The sequence below is a fragment of the Grammomys surdaster genome, unplaced genomic scaffold, assembly GCF_004785775.1.
Source record: "Grammomys surdaster isolate TR1022 unplaced genomic scaffold, NIH_TR_1.0 125349, whole genome shotgun sequence".
Lineage (NCBI taxonomy): Eukaryota > Metazoa > Chordata > Mammalia > Rodentia > Muridae > Grammomys > Grammomys surdaster.
Window position 1 is genome coordinate 187,131 of NW_021620222.1, and position 25,619 is coordinate 212,749.

General features: G+C 52.9%; 2 protein-coding genes across 3 annotated transcripts in view; one reads left to right on the forward strand and one right to left on the reverse strand.

Annotated features, from left to right (window-relative positions):
• The window catches only part of Shank1 (SH3 and multiple ankyrin repeat domains 1), a 48,635-nt gene extending 32,003 nt beyond the window's left edge, over window positions 1-16,632 (reverse strand). Inside the window, exons 1-11 of the mRNA XM_028785801.1 lie at window positions 16,595-16,632; window positions 13,931-14,228; window positions 13,570-13,773; window positions 13,070-13,141; window positions 10,729-10,837; window positions 10,362-10,513; window positions 7,585-7,752; window positions 7,087-7,203; window positions 1,389-1,466; window positions 1,076-1,142; window positions 489-819 (exon numbers count right to left, since the gene is read on the reverse strand). Coding sequence (XP_028641634.1) covers window positions 489-819; window positions 1,076-1,142; window positions 1,389-1,466; window positions 7,087-7,203; window positions 7,585-7,752; window positions 10,362-10,513; window positions 10,729-10,837; window positions 13,070-13,141; window positions 13,570-13,773; window positions 13,931-14,185 — 1,553 coding nt within the window. The 5' untranslated portion in view covers window positions 14,186-14,228; window positions 16,595-16,632. The remainder of the gene's footprint in view (window positions 1-488; window positions 820-1,075; window positions 1,143-1,388; window positions 1,467-7,086; window positions 7,204-7,584; window positions 7,753-10,361; window positions 10,514-10,728; window positions 10,838-13,069; window positions 13,142-13,569; window positions 13,774-13,930; window positions 14,229-16,594) is intronic.
• Window positions 16,633-20,139: 3,507 nt separating this feature from the next.
• On the forward strand, window positions 20,140-23,379 carry Clec11a (C-type lectin domain containing 11A). Of its 2 annotated transcripts, none has more exons than XM_028785799.1 (4): window positions 20,140-20,479; window positions 20,628-20,829; window positions 21,083-21,274; window positions 22,117-23,379. In XM_028785799.1, exons 1-4 carry the CDS (start codon window positions 20,333-20,335, stop codon window positions 22,560-22,562), a joined length of 987 nt encoding a protein of 328 aa, XP_028641632.1. In that variant the 5' UTR covers window positions 20,140-20,332; the 3' UTR covers window positions 22,563-23,379. The 2 variants fall into 2 exon arrangements, with proteins under 2 accessions (XP_028641632.1, XP_028641633.1); XM_028785800.1 differs by lacking the exon at window positions 22,117-23,379 and adding an exon at window positions 21,802-22,076 and having other exon boundaries at window positions 20,179-20,479.
• Window positions 23,380-25,619: the final 2,240 nt, after the last annotated feature.

The following is a 25,619-nucleotide window of genomic DNA, read 5'->3' on the forward strand; positions in this document are numbered from 1 at the left end:
CTCATGAGCCTTCAGTGACTCCTAGCTCCCTCCTGGGGCAGGTCCAAGGCTACAGCTAACTGTTTCCAGCCTTCTCCACTTCCTTGGGACCTGGGACACACCTGGTGGGCCTCCCTCTCTTCCTGACATCCTTACCGCAGAAACGACTCCTTCTCCTGTCCTCTCAGATCCCAGTTTCCCCTCCCTGAACCGTCTCGTAGATTGTTTCTAATGTCCATGCTCACCCCAAGGCCCTATTCCTGCCGTTTCCTCTCTCCTCACCCTGCCATCTGTCTGTGCTCATAGGTTGCAGTCTTTTTCTTCTAGTGCTCTCTCTCGCACGCCAGTGAGGCCAGGTACCCCCCTCACGCCCTCATTTTACCCATGAGACAATTAGAGCTGCAGGTAGGTATGGGACCCACCACACTTGGGACAGAAGGTGGGCAGCAGGGCTGGCTGTGTGGGTGCTAGAATGGCTAGTTTGGGGGGGGGGGCTTAGTCCTGCCTACCTGGGCCGGCCTCGAGGTTGTCTCTTGGCGTCTTCAGGATGTCTCCCCCGGGATGGGGAGCGTGCCCGGGCACCTCGGGGGCTGCTGGCACTTCTGAGGGTCCCACTACTGAGCTTGGTGCTGGGGGCCGAGGGCTGTGACTGGCCCTGGGGTCCTGAGGTAGGGCCAGGGGTCCCAGAGGATGAGGCTCCCGGGGCCGAAAACACCATCCAGTCAGGCAGCGCCATGCTCGTGTCGCTGTTTGCCCTCAGCAGCGCTGGGGGTACAGTCAGCCCTGCACCTGGGGGTCCCCGACGCCGGGCTGCATACTTGGGGGACTCCTGGAAGGGTACTGAGAGTGAACAGTGGTGGTCAGGGGCAGGCAGGTAGGATGGGGAAACAAAGGCAGGTGGGGACCATGAGGGCAAGCGGTGGTAGGAGAGAAAAATAGAGATGAGACAGTGAGGGTGGGTGACACGCTGGGTTATTCCCCCACCATTCCTCAGCCGTCTGTGTCCCCTTCTGACACCCTTCAACCAGGCCACCAACTCTGTAATCCCCAATGTGAACCCTCAGTTCCTCCCTTACTCCAACTTCTTCTCACTCACCCACATCCTGTTCTCGATGGTTACGAATCAGTTCCCCCAGCTCAAAATTCCCAGCAATCACAGCCACCTGTAGGAGGGGTGCCGGGAGGTGGGTGCTCAGGAGAGAGCATGGACAGGAGACGTCCTGAACTCCTCTAACCCAGCCGTCTACTCATCAACTGGCCATCCACACACACCACTGACCCGCTCACCCTCTCCCTTCTCCCGGACCGTGATCTCCTTGCAGCATCCGTCACAGCCAGTGCGTTTGGCCCCTGGCCCTCTGTGTCCCTCTCCCAGTCCCTGCACTGCCTGTTAACCCAGAACCGCAGACCTGGAAGGGTGTCTGTCCATTATTATTTTTCACGTCCTTGTCTGCTCCACGATAAAGGAGGATCCTGGCACAGGTCTCCTGACAGCGGCAGCCAGTGGTCCAGGAGGAAAGGAAAATAAATAGTAAGTTAGCGTGAATGACATAGCTGTGGTGCTGGGGACTTCAGAAATACTCTGGCCTAAACTAGCACTGCCCAGGACTGCAGCCCCTCGACAATGCAGCTCACTCTTTAAGTGTGGTCAGTCAGAGGAGAGAGGGACTATGTACATAAAATACGCTAGGAAGCTAGGCCTGGTGGCTCACATCTGTCATACTAGTTTACTTCCGAGGCTGAGGCAGGAGGATTACAAGGTCAAGGACAGTGTGGGCAACTTAGCAAAATGCTGTCTCAAGATAAAAAGTAAAAAGTGAGCTTGTGATGTAGACCAGTTGCAGAGCCTGTGCCTGGTGTCCCCCAGTGAGGGGCTGGGGAAACGGCTCAGTGCAGATGCTTGCCTGACACATGCAAGTTCTGGATTCAATACAGTGTAAGTATGGAGTTCCAAGGACTCAGGATGGAAAAAATATATCTCTAGAATTTTATGTTGATTTCATATTGAAGTGATAATATTTTAGAAACATCAGATTAGAATAAACTGCTGCAGACACAAATATTCCCTGCTTCCTGTCCCTTACGTGTCTGCTGTGTTGAGGAGAGGCAGCTACCTTTTTCTAAGGGTCATTCTGGAGCAGCCTAGATCTGAGCTGGGGTTGGGATACTGTTCTCTCCACCCTTTGAGGCGCTGAGTATCTCTCATTGCTACAACCACATTCCAGAATATGTCTCCTGCTAAGGGGGTTGGGCTCCAGATGTGGCTAAGTATCCCATGTAGACAGAAGCACCTCTGAGCTCTTTGAAGGGCTCCTTGCTTGTGTGCCAGGCACCAAGCTTCAGAAGGGAGCTGAGCTGCCCAGCAGAGATCACTGTGGCTATCTCAAAGAGGAGGAAATGAAGCTCTCAGCATCATTCAAGGTCATGTGGCTGGTGAAGGATTCCATTCCATGTCTATATTTGTGCATGCGTGTCTGTGTGTGGGGATGATGTGTGTATGGTGTGCACATGTGCTCCTCTGAGTGACAATGCTCACGTGGAGGTCAGAAGACAAGGAATGTTCCTGTTTGCCTTGTTTGAGACAAGGTCTCTTAGTTGATGCTGCCTATGTCAGGCACGTTGGTTCACGAGTTTGGTGTGTGTGTGTGGGTTCTTTGTCTCTACTTGCCTTTTCCCTATAGGAGAAGGAATCACGTATTCAGACTACCATATCTGTTTTTACAAGGGTTCTTGAGATTTGAACTTATGTCCTCATGCTTGCATGTGAGTGCTTTTAAGCGCTGAGCCATCATCCCCAGTGCCCTAGGTCTGTCTTAATTGCACTCTCTGCCAGACCTAGAAGGAATAGTACACTCAATATAAAGGGTAGGAAGCCAGGTGGGAGATAATAGGGGACATACACATCCCTATCTGTCACCTAGCACTCCCCATCACTGTGAACTAAACTTGGTCTCTGAAATGACCCAAGGCCTCACCCAAACAACCTGCTTGGCTATCCCACCTCAACCTCAATACCTATCACATTCCCTTGCTCCAAGCACGTTGGCTACTTCCTCACGTAACAGACAGGCCTCTGCTCAAGGGCTTTTGCACCCTACTGATCTAGAGAGTGTTTGGAATTCTCGATCCGTTGATTTCTACACAACACACTTTCACTTCATTTGGGTTTTACTAAAGCACAGTCTTTTCAGAGAGCTCTTCCCTCACTGATCTGTCTTTTGTTGTTTGCCTGAGACAAGGCTTTGGGATAGCCTGGACTAGCTGTGCAACCCATGCTGGCCTCAAATGCATGGTGAGCTGCTTGTCCAGCCTGAGTGTGACAGGAATTCGTTCACATATCCTTATCTCTTTCTGACTCACTTGCATGGATAAGCATTCTCTAAGCCAATATTAACCCATTTCCTTCAGAACGATATGTCAGCTATTCCATATTCTATGCTAACTGCTCTCTTCCCTGGTAGGTCACACAGAGGCATGGGTGCATGACACCAACCTCATATAGCAGTACCCAGACTACAGGAATTGTCCAGAAGCATTTACTCAGCAGAAGAATGTCGTCTGACTTTTGTCTTGGCCTGAACAAACCTCCATGGGCCTTCGGTTGCACTCCCCTCTAGCTCCCTTCCGTGTGAGTTTTGACGTGCCTTCGGTTGCACTCCTCTCTAGCTCCCTTCCGTGTGAGTTTTGACGTGCCTCTTTATCATACCTACTACACAGGAACCTCACTAAGTGCATACTTTGCACTCAATCCAGGCCTATTCTACAGAATGGGATCAGACATGCAACATTTGTGCCTATATCCTTGCAGCCAGTTACTGGAGCAAGCAGGGTGTGACCCTGGCCTTCAGACCCTAGTGTTTGTGTGTCTGGGTCTGACTGCTAACATCACTTGCTGGATAACAAAGCAAGTCCAGTTTGCATTCTGACTGTGTTGTATGTAAGCATGTGCAACCAACCACATGCATGTACAACTGCATATTCCCATGCTGCCACATATGTGTGTTTTTGCATGCTTTCATGCCCCCCACAGTCCACCAGGAACGACATGGAGTCATAATCATGGTTCTCAAGCTCCCTAGTTTATCCTGTGTCTGACCAAGTTTAAACATCCAAGTCTTAGTGAATAGCTCCCTGCACTGTGCACCTGAAGAATCTTGTGCTTATTTACAAACTAGCACTTATCTCACAGAATATTTAACATCCACCAGGCTGAGAGCTTCCTTCATCTTCCCTGGGGCTGGCATCATCTCTGATTCATCTCCCATCCCCAGCACCTGGTACCAAGCACACAGTAGGTGCTCAACAAATGTACTTGGAAGAGATAAAGATGGAAAATGTGGAGCTGCCAATCACAGCTCATTTGCTCAAGCCACTCAATTATTCATTCATTTGTTGAGTCATTCAATCTGCCAAAACCAGCAGCCACCTGTCAAGAGTTCTGAGCCCAGAGCTGTGCATAGTTCTGCTGGAGATCCATCCACAGTGCCATCACTCATTCCATCCGTCATGCATTCATTCATCTGCTCACTGCACACAGTGCAGTGACGATTACGATGTGTTGGGGGCTTGGGGCGGACCAGTCTAGGAGATTCTCTCCCCACTCTTGAGAAAGTAACACAGTCTAGGACTGAACCACCAGCAGGGGCCACATGTACACACCACAGGGCTAAGGGAACAGACAGCAAAGAGTGAAGGTCAGACCCGGGCCAGGTAGGCGGGTGAATGGACAGACAGTATATAAGTGGATGGCGGGTTCAGAGATGGGCGCATGGATGTAAGAGAATTACCATGTTCTGGGAGGCTGGGATAGAACCAGAATCTGCCAGATCCTGTTCCCACCCTTGAGAGGCTCATAGCCTAGGGAACCTGACCTTTGCCAGGAGGATGGATGGATGGATGGATGGATGGATGGATGGATGGATTTACTGACTGGTGGAGAGGTGGACAGACAGATGGGTGGAAGGGTGGATAGATGGGTGAGTGGGTGTGTGGATGAAGAGATGGATGCATTGGTAATGGTTGAATGGGTGGTTAGATGAATGAAGGGCAGATAGATAGATGGTGAGTAGGTGGATGGATGAATGGATGGGCGGGTGGGCGGGTGAGTGGGTGTGTGAACAAATGGGTAGAGGATAGGTGGTGAATGGGCATATTGATGTGCCCACGGGCAGCTGGATGCCTAGGATGAACAGAGGGAAGACAGGGAGAGAAGTGGACGATGAACTCATATTTGCCAATCATCCACTGGATCCAATAGCAAGCAGAATGTTCACCTGTTTGACCTTTTGTATGAAGCATATTCATGACTGACCCATTTCACAGATGGTGGGGACTGGTGGGGGAAAACTGAGGGAAAAACAACATGCTCATCTGGCCCTCACTGGGGAACAGTGGCTGCTGTGTAATTCTCTGCACTCAATTTTCCCTGCTCAGATGAATGCCAGCCTTCTGACCGCATCCTGGCAATTGACACTGATGATGATACTAATAATAACAATTATTACCATGGCTGTCTTCTAGGGATGAATGCTTAATGTATGCGACCACTCATCCCTTTCAATCAGCTGACACAGTTCCCGTTTCAGGGAGGACAAAGCCTCAGAGAGTGAGGCACTTGTTGAGGTTCTTCCTGAGTGTGTGGAGCTGGGGCTTTTTCCCTTTCCATCACACACCTGCCTCGGAGTCAGAGGTCCTGGCACAGAGGAGCAGTAGAGAAAGCAGTAGCAAGTGGGAAGGAAATGCCAGCACCGTATTGCTGGGTTTGAGGATCACCAGTCCTCCCTTGGCACAGAGCATCCTGATCACTGCCACAAGGCAGCATTTGGATACCTGCCATATCCCCAGAACTGGGAGTTCTCAGGAGGCAGAAGGGGCTAGGGCTTGTTTTGGAAGACTTCCTGGAGGAAGAGGGGGTAGCAGATCAGAGCATCCCAGGAGGTGCTGCCCTTCCTACCCTGAAGCCCCCAAACAGCTCTTCAAGGGCAAGAATTGTGGTGTGTATGGGGGGAGGGGTGCTGAAGCTCCAAGGGGCTTGGCTAACCTGGGGTCTCTTGGTGCTTGGGTGGCAAAGAGGTCTCAACTCTTGCTGGCAGCAGATCTACTTGGTAAGACCTTTGTCTCCTTTTTAAAACCCATCTTTCCCCAGAATTCCTGGAGAGGGACCTTCCATACAACATTGAATTGCTAAATATACAACACTCTCATCCCCAGGCTGCACTGTGTTCACAGCTCTGCCTCCTGCAAAGACTTAATGTGCCCAGCTTCTTGTCTTGTACACAGCTTTGCTCCCTTCCTTGAGCACTCTTTTCCACCCATCTGCCTATGGACATCCTTCAGAAACCCACCAACACTCAAGTCCAGACATGGCTCTCAAGGGAACATGATTCTCCACAACTTTACTGAGCACCGAGGATTAGACCAGAAGTTCAGAATAAAGCTTGGAGCCAGACACAGAGAAGAAGCTCATTAAAGATGATGGGCAGATGAGTGAATGATGGCTGGATGGATGATGGGTGGATGGATGAATAAATGAATGGATGATGGGTTTATGGGGTGGATGTCTGGATGTGTAGGTGGATGGGTGGATGGATTGATAGATGATTATGGGTGTATGTATGTATGTATGTATGTATGAAGATGAGTGGGTGGATGGATGGATAAAAGATGGGTGGTTGGGTAGATGGGCGGGTAGACAGAGAGATGGATAAGTGAGTACATAGGTAGATGGATGTGTGAGTAGGTAGGTGAATGGATGGATAAGTAGATAGATAGGTTTGTAGATGGGAGATGGGTGGGTGGATGGATGATAGATAGATAGGTGGATGGATGGGCAGACAAGTTCGTAGATGTACTGATGAATGGGTGGGTGGATGGGTGAATGAATGAGTGTGTGTGTCTATGAATGGATAAGTGGGTGGATGAGTGGGTGGATGAGTGGATGGATGGATGGATGGATGCATGGATGGGTAGATGAATGGATGGATGCATGGATGGATGGAAATGGTAAATGAACAGAGGTTGCAGAGCTAGGAGGTTTGAGTGGAGAGGGCTTGAACTGGTGTGAAGCATGTGACTTTGAAGGGGCAGGTAGATATTGCTTGGGCTGACCTTGTTGTAGAGAGCACAGATGTGCAGGGCCGTGTTTCCTGAGGCATTCTGGGCTCCAGGCTCAGCCCCATAGAAGAGCAGGTGTTCCAGGTGCTGAGAGTGCCCTCGTTGGCAGGCCTGAGGGTACAGGGAGAGCATGGGCCTGATTAGACCTCATCTGAAACCAAGGCCTTCTTCCTTGAGATCAGAAATCTCAGCATCCACATCCCCTTCTATTTTTTGCTCCTACTCTTGTCAGAGACCAGGACTTTAGCTTCCTAACTCTAAGCATTCAGTTACTTCACTGTATAAATACTCCAGGCCAGCCCTTCAGGCAAATCAAGCAACCAGCCTCATCCATTCATCTATTCCTGGAGTTCTTTCTTCCTTTTCCTCTTTGAGGAAATTTCACTCCTCTTTCTGTAAGGAAATCTGCATCTCTTTCACATCCCAGCCTGCTGGATGATGCAGAGCCCAGTTATCTAAGCTTCCCCAGTGCTTGGGACTGAATCTGGATACCTGGTGGATTTCCTGCCAGCCGTTCTCATCTGCAATGCCCAGCTGGGCTCTGTTGTACAGAAGTAGCTCGCAGCAGCGGGGGTCTCCCCCCACCATAGCTGTGTGGAACAGGGGGGTCAGCCCTCGTCGGTCCTTGTAGTTGGGGGAGCCCCCAAGGTCCAGAAGTGCCTAAGGAGGGACAGACAACTCAGGAAGAAAGGACAGACGGCAGCTCTAGTTTCAAGGGGCTGGTAGGGAGGTAAGCCTTGAATGACCAATATAGGTTCATATTTATCTCATTTCTGCTCCAATGCGTGTGTGTGTGTGTGTGTGTGTGTGTGTGTGTGTGTGTGTGTGTGCTGGCACATAGAGGAGACCAGGAATCAATGCTAAGAGTCTTCCTCAATTGTTCTCCACTGTATTTTTTGAGACAGAGTCTCTCACTGAGCCTAGAGCTCACCGATCCAGATGGAATAGCTGACTGGTAAGGCCCAGGAATCTTTCTGTCTCTACCTCCCTGGCACTGACATTACAGGCACATGCCACTACACTCTGCCTTTCTGCTTGTGTGCTAGAGACTGAACTCAAGTTCTCATGCTTGCACAGACTCCACTGACTGCACCATCTCTCTCTCTAGCCCCTCTGATAGTCCGTAAACTGTGAGCCAGGCTTTGTCCCAGTCTGCACTAGTCCTAGCCTTTAAGAACAATGAGGAGACAAGGCAGATGGTGTCACAGAATCTCTCGCTCTGACATGCAGCTCAACCTTTCTCTAGTGGGTGACTTTTGATGAGCCACGGAGGGTGTCCTCGACCATAGGCTTCCCAATTCATGGCAAAGTTGTAGGGAAGACATGGAAAGATGGAGGCCTATGTGTTAAGAATGTCCCCGATCAGGTGCAGGAGCACTATACAGACACTCAGAGAAGGAAAGCCTAGGAAAGGGAAGCACGGGGTGAACCAAGACTGAGCCAGCCTCCTTGAGGGTGGGGCTTCTAGGGGAAAGAGAGAAAGGGTGCAGAAGGGGGAGGAGTTTAAGCTTGTATACGAACAAGTGTGACAGTTGTCCCTGTGCAGACAGCCCATAGCAAGCGTCCCTGTACAGTAAGACACTACAATGAACTGTCCCCAGTGGTGTCATCCAACATGGTGGCCACAGAAGGGTGATGAGCACCTGGCTGGCTGGTGAGTCCAAGGAAGTATGATTTTAATTTTATTCCATTTAAATTAATTTAAAACTAAACAGCCTGGTGTGACCAGTGGTTAAGGAATTTGATAGCCTTGATAGCAAAGATCTGAAACCACACAGACTGTCAGACAGACAGACAGACAGACAGACAGGCACGCACACACACACACACACACACGCGCGCGCGCACGCAGAAATATCCATTGGTTCTAGCTATAAAAGGCAATTGTTCATGCCAAATGTTTGTGAAAAGAGGGGTCATCAGTGAACTGGGCATCTGTGAATATGGGTGTGTCTCAATCTTTGGAAGCAGCCTATCCTGACCTATGCCTAAAGAGGGATCAGTTGACCTGGTAGAAGCAGAAGAAAAAGAATATTATAAAGTTAGACTGCATGCAGGGGCTGCGGATGGACAGCTCAGTTAGTAAAGTGTTTGCCACGTAAACGTGAAGGCCTGAGTGTGATCTCAATAATCCATGTAAAAAAACTGACACACTGTTGCAATCTCAACACTGGGGAGGCAGAGACAGGTGTATCTCTGTGGCTTGCTGGCCGGCCAGACAAACCTAACTGGGGAGCCCTGAGTACCAGCGAAAGCTCCATCTGGAGAAATATGGTGGCTAGTTCCTGAAGATTGGTAGCTGACATTATCCTCTGGCTGCCACATTGTAAATTCCTGCTCATAGGTCACACACACATGTGCCTGTATGTATACACACACACACACACACACACACACACACACACACACACACTGCATACTAATTTGTTCTGTGCATTTTGTGGGCACAGAGGAGGGATAATTTGTTTGGGAAAGCACATTTTGTTTTTTTGCTGAGAGAGTCTCATGGTCTCATGATGCCCCTGTTAACATCAGATCACTATGTAGTGTGTGTGTGTGTGTGTGTGTGTGTGTGTGTGTGTGTTTTCAGATCTTGGCTACGAAGACTTTACACTCCTCATCCTCTTTCTTCCACCTCCCCAGTGCTGAGGCACCAGGCTTGTACCTCCTCACTCAGTTTCTGGAAGGTGTTCTCTGCATCTGAGGTGTGAGGAGGGTCTGGATTTGCCTCTGAGACAGTGTGTGTGCTGGTAAGTGAAGTGCTGGGTCAGAAAGGGTGGAGGGCGGGGCAGCTTCAGGATGTACTTGGAGATGGTTTCCCTAAGTAGCAGGAGCTCATTTCCTGTGTTCTAGGGCTCTTAAGGGCAGGTACTTTAGGAAGACTGAGGTAGGGTATGCATTGGCTGGGCAGAGGGAAGGGGGCCATTCTGGGTGCTCAGGGAGGAAGCTTTGGTGAGGGAGATTTACCCGGGCTCAGTCGCAACCAACTTCTAGACCAAGCTGGGGCATCTGGAAGACTGACAGCAGGAACTGCATATTTGTCACTGTGTGGAAACAGACTTTGTGGTAGGGACAGAGAGGGACTGTTTGGGTTGCGAAGCAATGAGATAGGATGTCATGTGACCTAGGCCAGTCTTGAATTCCTGAATGCTAGGGTTATAGGGATCTACATCAGGGGGATTTTTTGAATAGAAATGAAGAGAGTAGGGTTGGAGAAATAAAAATGGAAGGAGAAAGGCCCCCAGCATCCGGGACCTCAGCAGCCTCACCGTGAGTGCCAGGCAGTGCCGAGCACATGCAGCTTTATGGAGTGCTGTCATGCCATCCCGGGCCCTGAAGTCTATGTGCGCCCCGCCCAGGCACAGTGTCCGAATCACCTCTACTGAGCCTTCAGTCTGGGCCGCCAGGGTTAAAGGTGTCTCTGAAGGGCAAGAGAAGACCTTCAGAGGTGGGCCTTTTGCCTCCACCTCCAGAACTTTTTGCCTTCACCTTTAGACTCTACCCCTGGCCTCCTAGCTCAGCCCCCAATAACCTTTGGTCCCTCAGTCTCACCCTCTCGGGTTGAGGTGGTGTCCCGGGCCTCTCTACCCAACCCTACTCCTCACCCCGTCCTTCATGGCCCATACCCTTTCCTACCTCCTGAATCTGAGTCATGGTAATTGGGGTCCAGCCCCTTGTCCAGCAGCCTCGCCACCTTGTCAGACGTCCCGAGCTGCACATATTCTAGGAACTTCTTCAACCCGGTCTAAATTGTGTACAAAGAAAGACAGGGCTGTCAGGGAGATCAGGGAGACCGAGTGAAGAAAGCTACAATCAGACCCAGCATTACCTAGGGGAAATACACGGCCAACCCTTTGCAAAGGCAGAAAGGAAGTCTGGTGTGGTGGGGTCATGTCATTCATCTCAGCACTCGGGGCAGAGACAGGAGCATGGTGAGTTCCAGACACACCTAGGCTACACAGTGAGACCCTGTCTTCAAAGTAATATTCTAAAACAGAAGGGTAGTTTGAATGAAAATGGCCCCCACAGGCTCACAGGGAATGGCATTTTTGGAGTGGTCATGGCTTTACTGGAGGAAGTATGCCACTGGGAGTACGAGGTCTCAGATGCTCAAGCTGTTCAGTGGCTCACTCTCTCCTCCTGATGTCTGATGCAGATATGGAATTCTCAGCTACCTCTCCAGCATCACGTCTGCCTGCACACTGCCAAGCTTCTCGTCATGATGGAAGGGGACTAAACCTCTGACACGGTAAGCCAGACCCAATAACATGTTTTCCTTTATTAGAGTTGATGAGGTCATGGTGTCTCTTTACAGTAATAAAAACTTCAAGACAAAAGGAAACTGTGAACTGTGTTGAAATCCATCCTGATGACAAGTGTTCTTAAAGGAATATATCCTTAATGTTACTGTTTTGATACACAATCCACAACAAAAAAAAAATGAAAATACCACAGTCTGGGGTGAGGTGGCTCAGTAGTAAAGGTGCTTGTGGCCAAGGCTGCTAACCTGAATTTGATTCCCCAGAACACACTGGAGAAAACTGAGTTCATGTCTGGCTTCCACATGTGAGCCATGACATGAACATGCCACCCCACCCTACCACCAGACACATACAATAATAAAGAAATAAACAAATATAATTTTTAAAAAGATATTATTGGGGCTAGAGAGATGCTGAACTGTTAAGAATGTTTACTGCTCTTAGAGAGGAACCCGAGTTTATTTCCCAGCACCCACCAATGGCAGGTAATGCCAGCTCCTGGGCATCTAATGTTTCTAGCTTCTTTGGGTGGCTGCATTCACATATACGTATGTATACACACACACACACACACACACACTCACTCGCGATTAAAAATAAAGAAAATGTTAGAAAAAGATGCAATGGAATTTTTGTGCTGTTTTGGCGATGTGACTCTGTTCACACTGTCACATGTACACAGGAGCTGTACACAGCCACTGGCTCCCAACGTGGATGGCACAGGTAGAGAGGAGAAGGCATGGAGGGGGAAGGATGGGGGTGGGTGGTGTGGGAGAGAGAAGCCTGGGGGGGGGAACTGATTGGGGGAATTTCTTTCCATTAAATGTCAAGAATTACTTCCTTCGGGCCAGATGAGCCTCCTAACTTCCTCCCAGCTCCTAGACGGCCAGGTCAGACACAGGGGAGATATTTCCCAAGGTCAGGAGGGAAAGGACCAAACAGAATAAATGTGGCTGAGAAAAAAAAGGGCAGAGTCTGTGGGGACACAGGCACAGGGCTGGGGAACGTGAGTGTCTATGAAATACTACCCAGGCAGGAAATTGTCTGATGCAGGGTAAGAAGGGGGCCCTAAGTGTTCCTGAGCAGAAAAGGCAGAATTAAAAGAACAGATTGAAGGGCTGGGAGTAAAGCTTATTTGGCAAGGATGGAGCCCCAAGTTTGATTCTCCAGAACCCACGTAAGAGGTGATTGTGTGCACTTGTAACCTCAGTTCTGGGAAGGTGGAGACACATTTCTCCAGGGCTTCCTGGTCAGCTAGTCTGGCCTAGGTGGTGAGCCAGTAAAAGACCGTATTAAACGTAAAGCAAAGTCACTGAGATGGCTCATCAGACAAAGGTGCTTGCCACCAAGCCCGACCAAGAGTTCCAGCCTCAGAATCCCTATGGTGGAAAGAGAATACTGACTTCCCCAAGTCGACCTCTGACCTTCACACGTGCACCCATCCACTTCACCAGCAGCACCAGCAGCACCAGCACCACCCATGCACTCACCAGGCACAGATGGCATTGGTCTGAGCAGGTGAGGTCACAGAGAGAAGTGGGAAGGGGTTATAATGGAGATGAATGGGTGTCTCCAAACAGGATGCACCCTTAAAGTTAAGTAGGGGACTTGGCGTAACTGAGGGGTTGGCAGAGGGAATGGTTGCAGAGGAGAGACTGGAAAAGAAGGTGATGGACAGGGTGCTCTGGGCGCAGGGGGCAGCAGGGCACTCTCACCTTTGTGTGCAGTTTGGCCAGCTGTTTCTCATCCAGGTTGGTCTGTTTGTAGACTCGGGTCTTGTAGCGGAACTGAGGCCAGGGGTGGGATATGAGGGAACACAGACTTATCATATTCTTTTTTGGGAGCAATGTCTGATCACCCTCTCAGCCTCCCGGAATGAGTTCAGAGTTAGCATGGAAATGGGTGTAGGTAGGGTGACCTTTCCAAGAGTACCAGGTCATCAAGGCCTATGGCACTATAACCCCTACCTTGTAAGTATAAGCATGGATACATACATGGAATCCCCCACATACATGGAATGTTCTAGAATGACTATATAGTTGGGATTCTCTCATTTGATGGTATAAAGAGCTTAGGGAGAGGAAAGGACACCATTGGAGGAAACTCAGCTGGTGATTTGGACTCAGAAGTCTTGAAGAGCCCACTGGGGGTTCTTCTGGAGTTGGAGTGGATGTGCTCCAGGGCATGACTTCTGTTAAGAGTTCTGTGGCCTCACCTCCAGGTAGGGTACCCCTTTCTCAAAGGACTGAGGGTACTCTCTTAGAAGTCTCTCCTCCTCCAAGAAGTTGGCATCCCGGCCTGAGGTGGCTGGCTGGAACAGTCCGTAGTTAAGCACATCCTGTAGACTCTCGCTCAGGGCACAGAGTACTTGTTGTTTGGCTGTCCAGATGGTGGCATCTGGGTTGAAGCGCAGGCATTTCTGGTGGGAGATAGAATGACCAGGGCTGGGTTGGGTCAAGGATATGAGGGTTAAGGGTAGGTTGGAAAAGGAGTAAGATTCCAGCTAGATCTGGGATTGAGGGTGGGGAAAGACTTGGCCAATGTGTTTGTCAGCTGACAGGTGAGTAGCCACTCACCGTCTGGTGCAAGTCAGGGATGCCAATCCTGAAAACCATCATGCTGAAGTGGGCGTCGTCAGGGACAGACATGGAGCGTCCCTGGAGGCCTCGAGTAGAGGCCAGGTTACCAGGTGCTCCGCTGCCCCGGCCCCGGGTCCCCTGGGGGCCTCTTCCTGGCCCGTCTGGGGAGCTGTCTGATTCTGAGCCCCCCTCGGGACACTCGCTGGCACTGTGGCGTTCCTCGTCCTCGCTTGTCGCGGGGCTGTGGGTCATCGTGGGGCCACGGGGCGACGGGGGACAGCAGCATCACAGGCAGCTGGGCAAAGCAAGGGTGATCCTCACTGAAGAGCCACTCAGAGGCCACCACTACCACTCAGTAGACGGACACAGGGGCAGTCTGTTCGCTTTGCCCTGAGAGGCAAGGGAGCCTAGACATGCCCTCAGCCCTCTGCACAGACAAGCTTGCACCACCTCTGCAGCCTTCCTGGCACCTTTCTCCTCCCTGTCCTTGGCCCTGCTTGCAGCCCCCACCCCCCTGCGCTCCACTTTGTGGCTGACCCAGTGTGTCCTAGAAATCACAGAATCACCGCGGGAGCTAGTGGCCCACTTTGTCAAGCTACAAAAAAATGAAGCTAAAATTAGCTAAGGACAGACAGGTGGACCAATCCACCCCGGCATCCTGCCCTCCTGGCCAGAGCCTGGCCCCTACACCCCAGGGAGGTGGAGACTGACTTTTATAGTAAAGGCGAGATGGAGGTGTGAGTTTTGAGCCTGGGGCAGCAGGAGGTGCCCGAGAGCTGGTGACTTCACTGAAGTGTGGCTGACCACATGTTTAGAGGGCTGCTGCTGGGGAATGAGCTGTCCCTGTAGGGGATGGAGGGACACGGGTGGGGGTGGATGAACAGAAAAGAGAAGTTCCCCTGAGCTGTGCCCAAGGGACCAATGAGAGGTTACTGGGGCGTGTGAAGAGGATGTGTGGGTGGATAGGGAGGCTGGCCCTGGCTCTGGCTGGAAGGTCCAGGTGACAAGCTGTGGTGGCCTGGGTGGGTGTGGGCAGCTGCAGGTGACCTGTGGGTGTTTCAGGAATGGCACAGCAGGGTGGGTGGGCTGGCACGGCTTGGTACTGGCGGCTCCACTGAGGAGAACTTGGATTGGGTGGGGTGTCTGGGGAGGAGGCTAAGGAGTGAGCTGCAAGAATATGGGGGACCAGGAGATGCGGAGGGTCGTCCCTCTCAAAGTGGCCTACTGAGGGGCGGCTCCTTTCCAAATGCAGTCCTCTTCTCTCCTGTTTGCCACCCCCTACTCCCCACTCTAGAACCGGAAAGCAGAATGTCTGGTCTGGTCCCTCCCACCCCACACCAGGCCCGGCTCCTGCACCGTTGCCATGGAGATGGGAAGCAGTGGAGGGTACTGCTGACTTTGGGGGAGTGGGGATGGGCTGGGGGGAGGGAGGGTTGGGGAAGGAAAGACGAAATGTTTAAGGAAGAGAGTTCCAAGAACTGTAGGCGAGCAGGCGTCTAACCGCGGGCTGAGGAACCCTCCCCCTCGCGGGGACTGAGCTCTGAAGCACCCCATCCCAGGTACCCTGCCTTGTGGTTCAACCCGCTGGGCTCAGGAGGAGACCCGGGCCTCCAGCTCAGTTTGTTGACCGCCTTACACCACATCCCGCCTGGCAGTGTGACCTTAGCCACTCCCCCTCGGCTGACCCTGGCTGACATCCCCTCATGCCCCAGCTCTGCAGGAATGGGGTGGCAGGTGGGATAAAAGGTCAGCAAAGGCCGAGTCTCCCATAGAGCGGGTTCCACTGCCCCAACACCCAGGACAGCTCGGGGCCCCTCCCCCTCCGGCCTCGAGGGAGGGAGCGGGCACACTCCGCCGGGGCGGCATGAATCAAAAGCTCGGCGGCTAAGAATAGCTGGCACGCAGCTGGTACCGAGACGGGCTGAGGAATCGGCGAGGGGGGGGTGGCGAAGGGGAGAGAGGGGGTGCCTTGAGAGGCTGTGGGGGGACAGGGGACGGCTGGCGTGGCCAGGAGCCGGGCCCTGGAAGAATGAATGGAGGTGGAGGAAGGCGGGAGCAGGGAGGTTGGTGAAAGAATAGCCCCGGGTCGGGAGAGGGAGCTGGGAGGGGGCGCGCCGGCCTGCGGAGAAGAAACCTGAGGCGCGGTGGGCACGCAAGACGCAGGTGGGAAGGAACTACAGACGCCGGGAAGGGGCGCCGGGTCCAGGCGTCAGAGGAGGCTCTGGTTCAGACCCTGGGTTGGAGTGGTTGGGGACCAGGGTGACCTAGGGGAGGGGCCCAGGTGTGCTGGGGTGGGCGAGGCGGGGGAGTGGCCGAGCCGGGTTGGGAGGCGGGGACCAGGACCCAGTCGTGGCCCCGGAGAGCCTGGGAGACCAGTACGGCTAAGGGGGCGCAGCACGTGGGGGATGGGGCACACCCTCCTAGCAAGGATACGATCTGGGACGGGCACTCGGGACCGGGTTGCAACCCAATTTGATGTCACCCGTAGTGGCCACGCTACCTTCCACACACTCACCCCCCATTCACACACCCTAAATGTACACCCAGGCCAGAGCCGGCGCCAGGCCAAGGACATCCGGGGCGCCTCCGCCCTCTCCCGCAACCCCAGTTCTCGCAGTTGCACCCTACCCCAGAACCTCCCTGTAGTGCCCGTGCCCTTACCTGCCTGGCGGGGCTGCTGAGTCCCGGTCGGCGGCGCCCGCGGCCCCTCCCCCCCCCCCCCCCCCCCCCCCCCCCCCGAATATGGGGGACCCTCAGGCCATGCCCCACCGCCCCGGAGGGCGAGCGGGCCGGGGAGGGGGCGGGCGAGGGCCGGGGGGAGGGCGGGGGGGCCGCGGACCTCACCCCCCCCGCGGGCCGGGCCCGGCCATCCGCAGCGCGCCCCCCTTTCTGCGGCGCCCGCGAGCCCCTCCTTGTCCGCCCCGGGGCTGGGGTCTGGCCGGGCTACGGGCGCTGCGGCTCCCTCCGGCTCTGCCTCCTCCTCTGCCAGGGGCCGCCGCGCCGCCGCCTGCTCCTGCTCAGCGCCTCCACTGCCACCCGGCTCGCTCTCTCGCACTCGCTGTCTCTCCCTCTCTCTCTCTCTCCCTCTCTCTCCTCTCTCTCCTCTCTCTCCCTCCCTCCCTCCCCTCCCTCCGCCCTCTCCCCTCCCTCCGGGAGCCCGCAGAGAGATATCGCCCCTCCCTGAGCCCCCAAACCTCGCCCATTCTCCCCCCAAACGCGGCTCCACCCCCTCCCCTCTCCCTCCTTCACCCTTCATCTCCACTGCCCCATCCCCAAACCCAGGCTCCACCCCTGCTTGCCCCCATGTATACAAATGGGATCCTGCTCTTCCTAGGGGAACCCCTCCTCCAGATCGCTCCCCACCCTTTCTACACATGTATTTCTGTATTTGTAGAGTCTGCATATTCCCAAATTGAATACTGTAGGTTACAGATTCCGGTCTGTACCCCCGAATGTGTGTACCTTTGCCCCCGTACACACAGAAGGGGGCGCCCGCCCAACTTTCCATATAAGTCCACGTACATGGAAGTACCTGAAGCACATACCCATTCCTCCAAGCTGGTCCTGTAAACCAAGCACACCCACGGTTGCCTACTCCTTAAGGCATGCTTGCCCAGTACACATGACCAGAGAAACACACCCAGCTTCATGCACAGTGTCACCCCCCTGTGCCACAGCATATCGACAGCACCCGGCAAGATCTACCTACACCATACTCCAATTGCATGCATAGATCTGCCCACCATAAGCAAGGATAGACAGACATGTGTGCTGTCCGAGCAAGCTCACCCTCTCCACTATCTATCAGAGGTGTGTACGCCTATTTGACTGTAGAGCCTGCCCACAGCACCCCTCCCCCAGCTATCCTTGAGTATGTGCTAGGTGCCAGGTTCAGGGACTTCTTTCCTGTCAAAGCACACAGAAAGGCTAAGTAATTTCACCCAGGTCACCCAGCTATAAAGAGGTGGCATCAAGGGTGAAGAACACAGAGCCTGTCTCCATCTTCTCCACAGGCCTGCTATGGTGTTTCAGAGAACATACCTGAAGATGTATACCTCATGCTATATCGCCCCCCAATTTCACACTCATGGGCACACAAAACTAATTATGTGCAGGTAGTTAGCCCTCTCCTACCTGGTACATTCACAGAGGAAGGCAGGTTCATTCAGCACCTTTCAGTCCTTGTCAGCCATGAGTTCCACTTTGCCCAGCAGCATCCCCAGGGCCACTAGGGAATACCAGCTCCTACAGAGGGTAGTTCTAGGTAGCTTTTGGGTTCGTCTCCAGCTGCAGGCTTTCTGAGGCATCCTGGGATAAGCTCGAGTTGGTACCCAGCTCAGAGAGGCCCTCATCTTGATGCACCCACCCAGGTGCTGAGCAGCTGCATCCATGGAGAACAGCTGCTGGTGTTGGCACAAACACTGAGTGGCTATGAAGCATTCTACAGTTTACACGGCTCTTCTGCATTATATGGAGGTCTCCAGCTTCTGATGAGAAACCTCTGTGCTACATATGAGCATCTGAGAGGCTCCGAGGAAGCCAGTTGGCTGCCCAAGGTCACTCTGCCCTCTGCGTGCTAGGCTTTCTTGAAAACTGGTGTGTTTCTTTACAAGGCCCCTCATGGGGCTCTCCCTACAGAGGGCAGACATGAGGTACCTGCTTGGAGCCAGCGACCTGGCTACATGATGCCACACCCATGACCTCCACAGGGCTGCCACATCTTCTGTCTGAGCTTCTTTGCTTTTTCCTCGAAGAGCCTGGCCCCTAGATCTGTGGTTCATGAATTGGCAGGACCTGCTGGACAAGCTCTGCAGGACTCGTGAGCCCCGCATGGTGTGGGTAAGGCCTGGCCTTCTACGTCCCTGGCGTTGGAACCCTCCACTGCCCTCAGCACCTTGAGAACTCCGGTGCAGCCTAAAGACAAAAATCTGACTTTAAGGCCTTTTACCGAGCTGCTATGACATTGGTCTTACTCATCAACTTAACTGAGCACCTACTAGGTACTAGGAAGCCCTGTTCTGATTTGGGGATGCAGAAGTAGCCAGATGTAGATGAACAAGGCCATACTGGTTGGATCATACCTAGAAGGAAAGGGGGCATTTTGGGAAAGCATTTCATGTGGTGGTCAGAGCTGAGGCTTCAGTAATTAGAAAGATCTGAGGAAAGGAAGAGTCTTCAGAAGAAGGAAAAGCTAGGAAGGATACGGTGGAGATGGAAGGTGTGGGGAGATGAGGTGAGACTGCAGAAAACATTCTCTCCCAGGCCCCAGCCCTGCAGGCTGCACTGAGGACCGAGGCCGGGGGAGGGGGGTTTGGCTTCTCTCCTGCTTCTGATGGGAAGGTGAGGAGGCAGGGGCGTGGGGAGTAATGTGATCTGATTTATGGTTTGGAAGGATTGCTCTGGCTGCGGCAGGCAAGCAGCCCAGATTGGAGGGGCTCTGTTGAAGGAAGGAGAGCAAGGAGAGGCCACTGCAGTGGTCCAGACTGAGATGAGGCAGCTTGCAGAAGGTTCTCTGCTCACAGCCCAGTGCTTGGCTAGTATACATCCTGAAGATACTTGCTCTGTTAACCCCTTCTCTTCCCTTGATGGGGGAACCACTGGGCCCGCTCCCACCCCCTCCCACCCCAGCATCAGCCTGCTCAGGGGGCCTAGCCTGCAGGAGAATCTTGGAGTTACACCTTTCAAGCCGCACACATGCATGCTGTTCACACATACCCCCACAAGCAGGCACACACAAAGGCTGGTAGGGCCAGGATAGGCCATCTGGGTGGGGGTTGGGAGAGCCCTGGAGCCGGAGAATGGTAGAGGAGTCCCCTTCATTAGGCTGTGGTCAGTGATGACCACAGGATAATTACAACTTTAGCATACTCTGCAGTATGCCCCCTCCTCAGGAATGGCAGGGACAGAGAGAAGCAAACAGAGTCAAAAGCTGGCATCCTATCATAGCCTGCTTTGTTCTGAAAAGGTTCCTGGACCAAGGCTGAGGCCCACCAAGGATGCCCTGGAGAACTTTCTCCACCTTCTTTTTATCCATCTAAGTGCTTGTACTTGCAAAAAACGAGGAAAGAGGACAGAAGCAGAGGTCTGGAAAGTGGAAAGGGGTGGGTGTGGGGAGACACAAGGCGGGATCAGGCTTTGGAACGTTGGAGGTTTCCGGCCACAGAGGCAGAGCCTCCTGGAAGCCAAGAGGGGCGGGCAGACAAACCAAGAGAAGCTGAGGAGACCAAAAGTTGAGACAGAGCAGATCAGGAGGGGAGGCAGAATAGAAAGCCTGGTAGAGAGAAGGTCCAAGGGGCTAGTGATCTGCCCACCAGACTGGGACACTCGATAGTTCTATACCCCAGTCCTACCTCAGGCATTCTGATCTCTACTAGTTTGGGTGCTGGGAAGTCCAGCTGGATGCAGGCAGCCTGGCTCTTGGGGGCCGTAGTGGTCCCTCAACTTTTGAGTTTTGGCCATGGAGCCCGAGGTCCTGGGAGGGAGTGGGAGGGGGGCTGGGGAGGTGCCCTGGAGGAGGAGCGAGAGCGGGAGTCACTGATGTTGAAGGTGAGTGTTGGAGGGGCACTGTGGGCTTGGGATGAAGGGTTCAGATGGGCAAAGAAAAGTAATGGGGCTTAGATGGAACAATGGGTTTAGAAAAGAGCTGAGAGGGTAGGTGAGAAGGAAGGAGACTGACATGCATTTTCTGCCTCAGAATCTCCAGGAGGCCCGAGGGCTGCCCACTGGGGTGGGAAATAAGGATAATCTTGCTGAAAACCCTGAAGGCAAAGAGGTCTGGAAAACCACGGAGACTCAAGAGGAAGAAGAGGGAGAGGAAGCCACCACAGCACCTACTTCTAGTCTTAACCCTTTCCCCAGCCCTTCTCCCACATCAGAGGACACTGTCACTTACATCTGTGAGTATTCAGAAGCCAAGATGGCCTGTCTGTCAATCACTCACCCAACCTGGAGGCCAGACAATCGGGGAGACCTAAGGTCCCCCCGATGTGCCTGCCTGTCAAGAGCTCAAACCACTGAACTTCATCGACATGGTCACACATCCCACAGACTGCCTCATCCATCCCACTCTTGGGAGTCTGAGGGCTGTGCCCTCCCATATCCTCAGAACCCTTGATTGTGCCTCCACTTGTGTATTCTGTCTTTTCACAGTGGGCCGCTTGGCCAGCCTCGATGCAGGCCTACACCAATTGCACATCCGTCTGCACGTTTTGGACACCCGTGTGGTTGAGCTGACCCAGGGGCTGCGACAGCTGCGGGATGCTGCGAGAGATACCCGCGACTCAGTGCAAGCCCTGAAGGAGGTACAGGTCCTTGCTGAGCAGGAGCACGGTCGCTTGGAGGGTGAGTCTCAGTGGCACCAAGAGGGCCTAGGTGGGAGGAGGGGACTCAGGGAGGTCTGAAGACCTGGAGACCACAGGTATCAGGCTACCAGAGGGTCCACAGAGAACTGACATGTGATGGCATATCTAGAGCTGGATTTTGAGGTGGGTGAGACATTCCTTGCTCCAACCTGTGCCACACCCGGAAAGCCCCACCCATAGTCTGGAACCGCCCACACCCTGGCCACGCCCCCGAAGGCCCTGGCTCCACCTCATTAAGACACTACTGCTCCAACAAGGCTCCCCTTGGCCCCACCCTTTTCAACTCACAAAAGCATTGGCCCTGCCCCTGACAGCCTGGCCAGGCCTCACTGGTCACTGAAGCTCTAATCCCTCCTACTATCCACGCCCTCTCTGTCCTAAGCGGTTTAGCTCCTCCTGATGGTTTTCCACCTCTCAAAGGCCTGTGTCGTTTTAACCACGCCCCCAGCACCCTTGTCTTGGCTTCACTGGTCGCAGGTTTCTAACTTTGACTCCGCCCCTTTTCAGCCCCCAACGCTATAACAACGCCCCCTGCAGTCCTGGCTCTGCTTCATTGGTCTCCCGGCCTCCCGCTCTTTGTCTTCGCCCCCAGTAAGCCTGCCTCCATCTCATTGGCCATCCTTCTTATAACCTTCCTTCACCTGGACCCGCCCTCTACCCTAGGCACCGCCCGACGGCTCAGGCTCCTCCCTCTACCTACCGGCTCCGCCCTCTCCCGCCTCCTGCAACCTTGGTTCCACCTCATTGATCACCTAAAGGCCTAGATTTGGCCTCGCCCCCTCCTACCCGTAACGTTCTGACTCCGCCTCACCCTACACACAGGCTGCCTGAAGGGCCTGCGCCTAGGCCACAAGTGCTTCCTGCTCTCGCGAGACTTCGAGACACAGGCGGCGGCGCAGGCGCGGTGCAAGGTGCGAGGTGGGAGCTTAGCGCAGCCTGCGGACCGGCAGCAAATGGATGCGCTAAGCCGGTACTTACGCGCTGCCCTCGCCCCCTACAACTGGCCGGTGTGGCTGGGAGTGCACGACCGGCGCTCGGAGGGGCTCTACCTTTTCGAGAACGGCCAGCGCGTGTCGTTCTTCGCCTGGCACCGCGCACTGAGCCTGGAGTCCGGTGCCCAGCCTAGTGCGGCATCACATCCACTCAGCCCGGATCAGCCCAATGGCGGCGTCCTGGAGAACTGCGTGGCCCAGGCCTCAGACGACGGTTCCTGGTGGGACCATGACTGTGAGCGGCGCCTCTACTTCGTCTGCGAGTTCCCTTTCTAGAGAGCCGATCTCTGTCCCGGAGCTCTATCGCCCATTCTGCACCGTAGGCCGCTCACCCTACCTACTGTTAGGGGTCTGGGGTCGCTCAGAGATTAGGCGTGACCTTGAATACATTTTAATAAGAGGCCTTTTATTTTAGATACTGGCACCCAGACAGATTGAGGCCAGGTCTGCGACTGAGATCACTTCCAAGCTGCAAGCCTTAGCCATATCAGCCTAGAGTTTATAAAGGCAAACCCCACAAGAATGCATGTAGCCTGCTTACATGTAGGCCGGAGCATACATTTTAACATATATGTCTTGCAGTTGTCCTAGTCATCCTTTGAGCAGAGGAAGCAAGGTGAATTACGAAAGAAGATATAGCAGTTAGTCTTACAACTAAATTGCTAGAACAGCAAATTTTACAAGGCCAATCAATTTCAGAATACTCTTCAGTATCTGGGAGAAAGAGGAAGTAGACTGCTAGTGTACAGCCCACACAAGTTAGGGCCTTTCACCGTAGAGGCATATTTTGCTTTGGTTTCCCAAGCATAGTCTAAATTTCTAAATGTAATCTTAACCACCATACCTACAGTATGCATTCTGCACCCTGTACCCCACACCATGCACCCTGAACCCCTCTCTGTGCACTTTCCACTCTTCACTCTACAGAGTGCATTCTGGATCTTGAACCCTCCTTGGGCCGCAAGTGCCACCAATCCCAGCTGGTCCCCCAGCCTCAGAGATAGCCTATGCAATTTCTCCATGTCCCCACCTGTCTTTGAAACTTCCAAGGTCCTAAATAGGCCCACTGCCAATAAATCCTTTTAAAATATAATTTGAGGGGTCTCGGAGACATCTGGCCTTTACTTTGCTTGGAGGGCAGGTGGGGGGAGTTAGGAAGTACCAGACCCTCACTTTGGGTAATTGTGTTTTTAAAATACAGACTGTCAGAGAGCATATGTGCGTAGGAGCATGTGCTTGTGCACACTTGTGCACAGATGTCTGGAGTATTCATGCACCTATGCAGGTGCTACATCCGTAGCCTGGCTTCCTCATGGGGCCTTTAGGACCCTAGCCTTGTCATCATCTCAGACATTGACCTTGATCCTGAGCAGAGACGAAGGAAGCATGAAGGTGTGCTCCAGGTCCTGACATTTAATCTTGCTTTCTGTTGACCTATGTCTCGGACCTGTTTTCGGGTAGGGGTGGGGTGAGGGGCCAGCAGTACTACTTCAAGCCCATTCCAGAGAAGAAAGACACCCACCACAAGTTTTAAGTCTCACAAGCAACCGAACATGTTAGGTCAGACACAAAGCAAGTACTTTCCTTAGGAGAATACTCAGGTTCCCTTAGTTATTTCCTGCCTGAGAAGCCAAGTCATTCTTCCCTCACTAAGCCCAGGTCTCCTAGTCTGATGGCTGGGGCAGTCTCTCCTATTTTGAATGTCTCTTTGGGCTGCCGGGTACAGCCTTGTTACAGGAACATCAGAAATGTGGCAGTGGCCAAACATGTACCATCAGCTATCCCTGCCCATACGTTTTATGATCGGACAATTTATTTTCTGATCGGACAGTTCCTAGCCCTGGGCCAGCCTGACCCTCAGCACTGCATGCAGGTGAAGGTGTTGTGTGACTTTTTATGGGATGATGTGAACAGATGTCTGTTCAAGCCAGATAGGGCACCAAAGGCAGTCTGAAGAAATGATCCCACCCGAATCTAGCTGATCCCTGGATAGTTCCCACCCCATGCCCCCATGTTACAACCTACAGGCAGCTCTAGTGAAGTCTCCTCTCTCTTAACAACTTACTGATTGGATGGCCTGGGGGAGGGGCCTTATGAATTTGTAATTTTCTGAACTTTCTGATTTCTTATGACCCAGCCTCCTCTCTCCAAGGAGAGATTTAAAAAAAAAAAAAAGATTTATGTGTTTGCCTGCATGTATGTGTGTGTAACATGCATGTGTGCCCAAGGAGGTCGGGAGGGCAGATGCCATAGAACTTGAGTTACAGATAGCTGTGAATCACCATGTGGATTCGGGGATCGTCCTGAGTCCTCTGTAAGAGCAACAAGTGCCTTTTAGTGCTGAGCTTACTCTCCAGCCCCATGAAGCAATACTATAGTCAGAAGCAAATAGCTACACAAAAGAGGGGTCTGCAATCCTTCTCTTGTGTGAGGATTAGCTTTGCATCATGGGTACTAGCTGTATCATTGCCAGGATGAGACATCTGATAGAAACCCTTGAGGGAGGGGTTTTCAGTTCACGGTGGCAGGAAAGGCATGGTGGTGGGAGTGGCCTAAACCTTGATAACAAGCACTTGAGTGTACTGGCTTTCATATCTGGGAAGCTTGGCGAATAGCTCAGACCAGAAGTGGCATCATGTGGTCCTCAAAAGCCAGCTATGATGACCTGCCTCCACCAAGCATGCCTCCTTTCTTAAAAGTTTGAGAAACCCCAGAACAGGTACACCATCCAGGGACTGAGTGTTCACACACATGAGCCTGCAGGGTATGAGGGAGTAATTCATAGCCACATCCTAAGGAGCCCAAAGCAGACATCATTATGGGCCCAGGAATGGGTATGTGATCCTGACTGTCCTTGTGGTTTGTTTGTTTTTTGTTTGCTTGTTTGTTTGTTTGTTTTTTTTTGGTTTTTCGAGACAGGGTTTCTCTGTGCAGCCCTGGCTGTCCTGGAACTCACTCTGCAGACCAGGCTGGCCTCGAACTCAGAAATTCGCCTGCCTCTGCCTCCCAAGTGCTGAGATTAAAGGTGTGCACCACCACTGCCCGGCTGTCCTTGTGTTTCTGCTAGTGCCCTTCTCTCAGCCATGACCCCTTAAATGTCACCATTGGATACACTGTTGAATGGAGGAGCTATGCCACTTAACTCCAGAAGAGACTCCTCCCTCTATCCCTTCTAGAGGCAATTCTCAGTCCTAGAGCTCCAGAAAAAGTACAAAATAGCAGGAGGCAGGCCTGGTGGTACACACCTTTAATCCTAGCACCATGGAGGCAGAGACAGGGCATCTCAGTGAGCGGCTACACAGAGACCTGGTCTTGAAAAATCAAAACATAAAA